Source organism: Nicotiana tabacum, chromosome 6 (genome assembly GCF_000715075.1).
Source record: "Nicotiana tabacum cultivar K326 chromosome 6, ASM71507v2, whole genome shotgun sequence".
Lineage (NCBI taxonomy): Eukaryota > Viridiplantae > Streptophyta > Magnoliopsida > Solanales > Solanaceae > Nicotiana > Nicotiana tabacum.
In genome coordinates this window covers 6,534,016-6,541,037 of record NC_134085.1, presented here as the reverse complement: position 1 = coordinate 6,541,037, position 7,022 = coordinate 6,534,016, and the positions used below count along the sequence as shown (strand labels likewise).

The following is a 7,022-nucleotide window of genomic DNA, read 5'->3' as shown; positions in this document are numbered from 1 at the left end:
CGCAACTGCAGGTAGACAAGAAGACGGTCACCTTCATAGGATCCTTGATTAGCGAGAGTTGGTGTACTCCATTTGATTCGGAGCTGCTTTGGATTTTGGTACGATAGGTTTGTTTACATATATGGGTATGACAAGGCCTAGTCCCGTCCTTGTATAGTGTATATTCTGTTAGAGGTCTGTAGACAGTCATGTATAGTTGGGTAGTATGTGGCCTTCGGCTTCTAGTTTTGGATATGTAGTTGTCTATAGTAGCCTTATCGGCTCGCCCTACGTATATCGCACGTATATGTATATATGTCTTTTTGGGCAGGTTTTTCCTCACGCATGTTATGCTCGTAATTTAGCAGATGTTATTCATGCTTAAGGGTGTTCGACAGATAAGACTTAGGCACCCATCGTGGCCCTTCGGTTTGGGACGTGACCGAAGTAGTATCAGAGTAGTTCTGTCCTAGGGTTGTCTATAGACCGTGTCTAGTAAGCCTTGTTTATGGGTGTGTTGTGAACCACACTTATAAATAGAAGGCTACAAGATATTTAGGATGGTTACTTTTCCATCTAATCCAGATTGTGCGATAGAACTGAGTCGTAAGTATCCACTCCTAATATTTGCCTTATTTTTGGTTTTAGTGATGCCTATTACTACTAGATGACAGGCGCAAGCCACTAGCATGGGTCAAAAGGCTATGAAAGTGTTATAAAAAGATATAAGTTACACTATGGAGTCAGACCCATCGAAGATCATGGGTTCTATTGAGGAGGATCTTTCCAAGGATCCATATGAGTCATCCGTTTGAGCAGTTTCGATCTCGCCGGCAGTAGATAGGGTGAGAGGAGTTCCGACCTTACAAAGGCCCTTAGTTTCATTATCAGGGCTCGTTGATTAGGGTATAAGGGGAGTGGTGCACGGATTCGCAAAACTGGGTTCCCCTCAGGCTCAAAACTATGTTAGGGTATTTATAGACACCAGTTATTCTGAGGTTCCAGATAGTCCACAGTCTTGGGAGTCCATTAATCAAGGTTTGTCTGTGTATATTATGGGACATGCATATGAAGAGGATAATAGCCGGGACAAGAGGAGGAAATTAACTGATAAGGAGATGAAGATTCCGCTTCGAAATGTGTCTGACCGAAGCTCTCATATAGGACGAGGCAAGGACCCTCTACTGTAGACTTCCTCCAGATGTCAGCTTTTTGTTGTTGAGCTCCACTTCTTCTTGGAGTATTACCAAGTTAGGGTTCTGAATGTGTTAGGTTGTTTTATGAGGATGTAGGGAGCCCTGTCCCTCTTATATATTATGGTTATGTTTTCTTAGAGCTTTTTCAGATAGTATCACGTGTATAGTTTTGGGTATGACATGTCTACGGCCTTGTCAACCCCTATGTATATAAACCGTTTTCTAAATTAGTTATGCAAGTTAAGTCTTAATATTGTTACTTATATATATATGGATATGGATTGTAATGGCCCGAGATAGATTTGATAATAAATAAGGACAAGGTACGTGGTGTTCAGTTGGGTAGAACTTGATGTTATAATGGGTATGGATTGGTTGTTTTTTTGTTATGCTAACATCGAGTGTAGATCAAAGATGGTTCGATTTCAATTCCCAAGAGAGCATGTTTTCAGAGTGCAAAGGCAATACGACATCGCCGTGAGGTAGATTCATTTCCTATCTCAAGGCAATGAAAATGATCAGAAGGGGTTACATTTATCACTTAGTTTGGGTAAAGGATATGAAGGTAGAGTCACCAACCGTTCAATCTATCCCTGTGGTTAATAAGTTTCTTGATGTTTTTTTTCCTATAAACTTCCGGGTCTCCCGCCAGAGCAAGAGGTTGAGTTTGCAATTGACCTATTACCAGGTATCCAGTTAATATATATTCCTTCCTATAGAATGGCACCTACAGAGCTGAGAGAGTTGAAGGAACAACTAAGGTACTTGCTTGAAAAAGACTTTTTCAGAACTAATACATCACCGTGGGGAGCACCTATGTTATTTGTGAAGAAGAAAGATGGTTCCTTACAGATGTGTATTGATTATAGACAGTTGAATAAGGTAACGGTCAAGATAAGTACCTATTCCTGAATATTGATGATTTCTTTGATCAGTTGCAAGGTGCCAAGTGTTTCTCGAAGATAGACGTGAGGTCCAGGTACCATCAGGTAAGGGTTAAGGAGAAATATATCCCGAAGACAACATTCAGGACGATATATAGGCACCTTGAGTTTCGTGTCATGTCATTCGGTTTGACTAATGCCCCAGCAGTATTCATGGACTTGATAAATCGAGTGTCTAGACCCTTTCTAGATCTATTCGTGATTGTATTATTTGATGATATATTGGTGTACTCTCTTTAAGAGACTGAGCACGCAGACCATTTTCATATTGTCCTCAAAGTTCTACAAAAAGGGAAGTTGTATACAAAATTCTCTAAATGTGAATTCTGGTTGAATTCTCTAGCTTCTCTTAGGCATATTATTTCAAGTGAAGGTATTCTGGTTAATACCCAAAAGATTGAGGAAGTAAAGACTTGACCTAGACCCACGACACCGATAGAGGTTCGTAGCTTTCTCGGTTTGGCAGGTTATTACAGGAAATTTGTAGAGGGATTTTCTTCTCTTTCAGCATCTTTGACAAAAATGGTGTGACAACGTGATGTCTCGCTTAATGTTCTAGAATAATATAAGGAAATCTATGGTGCAAGAAAGTTGAAGGAAGGTTGTGAATAAGTATAAATAGATAGGCGTAGGTCGTAAGGTAAAGTATGGTAGAGCAACAGGGTTTTAGGAAGAAATGAGTAAGAATAAGAAAAAGTGAGTGAAAAATTGACAAGAATGGATAACTCCTCGGGATTAAGCCCATGAAAATAAGAGAGCTGATGGTTTCTCTAAGTTATAGAAATCTTAGTATAGCCTGAATGAACTCAAAAGAGTCTAAGACTAGTAGCATTTAGAAGAGGTGGAATGCTACCCCGGTAATGGAATAAAGGCGTAATTGTGATAGATAAAGGATGACATTTGGGCCTTCGAAAGGGGGGATTTCATGAATTGTAAAAGATTAGAATACCCAGGTAAGTTGGCTCAGAAGGGAGATAAGTTTCAGATAAGGTTGGTCTTACCTTTGTCCAGGGACTCGAACGAGGTATTTTGTGCTTGCCCTATTGAGAGTCTCTTCCATTCTCTCTTCACCAGACAGATAGACAAATAGGCAATCCGATAGATAGATTATGGCTTCCTCACTATAAGAAAGTTCAAGAGTCGAATCTTATCCAGATATAGGAAGACATATTGAGTATATGAAATGGGATATCCTTTTATTAGGTGGCGTTATGCATTCTTTTATTAATAAAACTTGTGAGTACAACTCTGTGTATCCCCTGATTCTTGTCTCTAATTTGTATTCCTTGATTCGAGGGCTGAATCAGCATATTTCTCGAGCGCAGGATGCATGACATATGTTTACAAGCCTCAAAGAGAACATAAACATCATAAGGCTGGGAGAGGGCCCCGACATACCAATCAATACATGTGTAAATCATACTAACCAAATAAGCAACTCCAGAGCAAATGGAGCACACCAACATTTTCCACTAAGCTGATAGCCTACTTGGAGGACTCGCAACCTGTCTATCGGGACCCGTGGGCATAAAATGCAGCATCCCCAGGAAAAAGGGACATCAGTACAAATAATGTACCAAGTATGTAAGGAATGAAAATCAGTAAACAATAGACATGAAAGAAACATTGAGTAAAAGACTCAACATGTATATCTGAATAGCTTTGAGAATCATTTAATATTATAATGTCATGCATATGCATATAAATGTCATACCATGCATGGGTATATGTGTTCATAACATAATCAAGCCTTTGAGGGCATCCTATCATATCATCTCGGCCATTGTGGGCAAATCATCAACGTATACCAGCTGATCAAGTGGTGGTGTGTATATAACGCCATAACCTTTTTCCATATCCCATTTACATATATTTACATATATACGCGTATATAATGCCATCTGTTCATGGGTCAATGTACATGTATAAATGAATGCAATGCATGAGAAGTATGTCAATAAAATCTTTGCGAATGTCATAAGACCATTAGGCCTTTGATTAATATCATGAAGTAAACTTTATTAACTTATGTATTCTTAGAGATCCATGAACAGATGATAGAATTATAGGACACATGGGGAGTCAAGAACATAAGCATCTCTAGCATTTCTATGACTTGAGTCATTTATGGAAGTTGTACATTTTCTCGTTTCGTTTATATCGTATGGATCATGCCGAAAAGAAAAAAGGGATAGCCTTAACATACTTTAGCCGATTATCTTGACAATCCCTCTAACACACATATTTTGTAATAAAGCACACAACGACAGATCAAAGTAGGGAAAAATCCATATGATATTCTTGAGAAAGATTATACCGAGCTCCCTTAGAATTGCAAACCCCATTACTATTGCTCGTATAACTTCGTATGAATTCCTTTGCTGAAGATCGTTACTAGGTAGATGTAAAACATCTCCATTTTTGTGAATTTGATCACAATTTTTTATGGCTTTTCTTGCTGAAGCAATCACGTTTTCCATTCCATATATTTGTGAATTTGAGACTTTTATGGCTGAGCCAACATTCCCTTTAAAGATGCCGTAACTTTTTATTATTCTCTAAGTTATATTATCAAATAAAGAATCAAACCAAGGTAGTTATCCAATGGCTCTTACGTGTAACCAATGCAATTTATGTCTTATGACTCATCATGCCCTATTGGTGCCACTTTGGCTTGGCTTAATGCCATGTGACAGCCCCAAAAAGGATCATTATCCACTTAATCCTTACTTAATACCACAATTAATCAATTATCTATATAAATAAGAATTATCTCAAATTACTTAAAATACTACTCACTTTCAACACACTTTATATACCTTACTATCATGGTCATGTGGTACCTTGTATGACACTAGTCCATAAATATCGGGTATTTTAGCTCGTGCCGTATTTTATCCCAAAATGTCAAACTTCGACGAAATTTATTCTCTCGATTTGTTTACCCTCTCACCTTCAAGAATTTACTTATCACTTGTTTGAAATAGCATAATGCTTATAATCTTAAAATAATCACATTCCCGAACTTACGTCGATTAACTTATGACGAAACTTCAACATACAAAAATGCGGGATGTAACATCTCATTTCCGAGATTCCATCAATTTACTTATGGCATACTTTCACGTACAAAAACATGGTGATGGGTTTTCAATGTCTTAGCCTTATGTTTTGATGATCTAACAAACTTACTGTCAAGAACCAGATAGGGAACCCGACACTCTTGGTATACATTGCTAATCAACGGACTCCAGCTAAATGTGAACTCCTACAGCTTCAGGCGATAGAGAACCAACACAAGGACCTGATACCCTTGTGGTTCCCTGATAGCAGTACGAAGTCAATTGGGTATAGCGGGAAAGTGACGTGACTGCCTGCACTGCACTAGTCCATCGGTCACTTGTCCTTTGACCAACCAAGTTATTACATCATTCAAGTGATGCCATCCAAGTTGTATTAACAAGAGTATTACAACAAAACATTATTTGAACACTTGAGAATCGACTTTAAGTATTCAAGCCATCTGATATTCCAGGATTCAATTCTCATGTGCATCAAGAACAAAGTTAAACACCACTATGGACCAGTTCCCAAATCTAGTATTTTGTTGTCCTTAGTTGAGTTGTAACTTTGTAATTGTTCTTCATTGTAATTCCTAATTTTCTTAGCTAGAAGTGTCGCTTAGGAACCCTCTTGTAAATCCTAAACCTTTAGTGTTTGTGTCGTGACTAGAGTTAGTCATGAGTTGAAGTCTTTGTAATAGGTGTATTGCAAAGTGGCTTGTAATATGTGTATTACAAGTTAGTGAGGGATTAAGAGTTTAATTCCTAGGCTACAATATGTTGTAATCTCAAGATTTCTCAATAGTGAAGTTGAAATCCTACCAGTATAGGTTGTGGTTTTTTATCCCCTTGACCATGGATTTTTCCACGTAAAACTCCCTATCTTATTTACTTACTGTTTTATTAGTATTCTCAGTAGAAACTCATAGAGGACCTGGTACTCTATAGTTTGGTGGACTCATACAAACTAACAATTGGTATCAAAACAGGTTCCTCCTATCAGGCTAACACCTAGGAAGGATCCTTATGGCTGCTCCACCAAATTTTGAAGAAGGTCAATCTACATACCGACCACCCAGGTTCAATGGACAATACTATGGGTGGTGGAAAACAAGAATGCATGATTTTATAATGGGTGAAGACTCTGAGTTGTGGAATATCATATGTGATGGCCCTTTTGTCCAAACAAAGAATGTTGGAGAACTTCCACTGACGATGCCAAAGACCAGGAAAGAATACACCGATGCAGATAGGAAAGTTGTGGAGAAATATTTTCGTGCCAAGAAACTTTTGGTGTGTGGGATAGGACGTGATGAATACAACAGGATCACAGCTTGTCAATCTACCAAGGAGATATGGGAAGCTTTGCAAACAGCACATGAGGGAACCACTCAAGTAAAGCAATCCAAGATTGATATGCTTACCACTGTGTATGAGCTCTTTAGGATGAAAGACGATGAATCTGTCCAAAACATGCACACAAGATTCACTTCCATCATAAATGAGTTACACTCACTTGGAAAATCATTCCCAAGAACAAGCTCGTGAGGAAAATTCTTAGTATCTTGACTAGTTCATGGGAGAGTAAAGTAAATGATATCACTGAAGTAAAGGACTTGCAGGAGCTAACCATAGACGAGCTAGTAGGAAATCTGAAGACCTACAAAATGAAGAAGAAGATAGACAGTGAAAGAAGAGAACCAAAGAAGGAGAAGAACCTGGTACTCAAAGCTGAAGGAAATGACTTAAGTGAGGAAGACTGTGACATGGCTTACCTAACCAAAAGATTTCAGAAAATGGTCAGAATGAATAGGGGGATACCAAAGAGAGACAGTTCCAGC

General features: G+C 38.4%; 1 protein-coding gene across 1 annotated transcript; it reads left to right on the top strand.

Moving 5' to 3' along the window:
- Positions 1–6,312: 6,312 nt before the first annotated feature.
- On the top strand, positions 6,313–6,729 carry LOC142181674 (uncharacterized). Its single transcript, XM_075255075.1, has one exon. The coding sequence runs from the start codon at positions 6,313–6,315 to the stop codon at positions 6,727–6,729; it is 417 nt and encodes a 138-aa protein (XP_075111176.1).
- Positions 6,730–7,022: the final 293 nt, after the last annotated feature.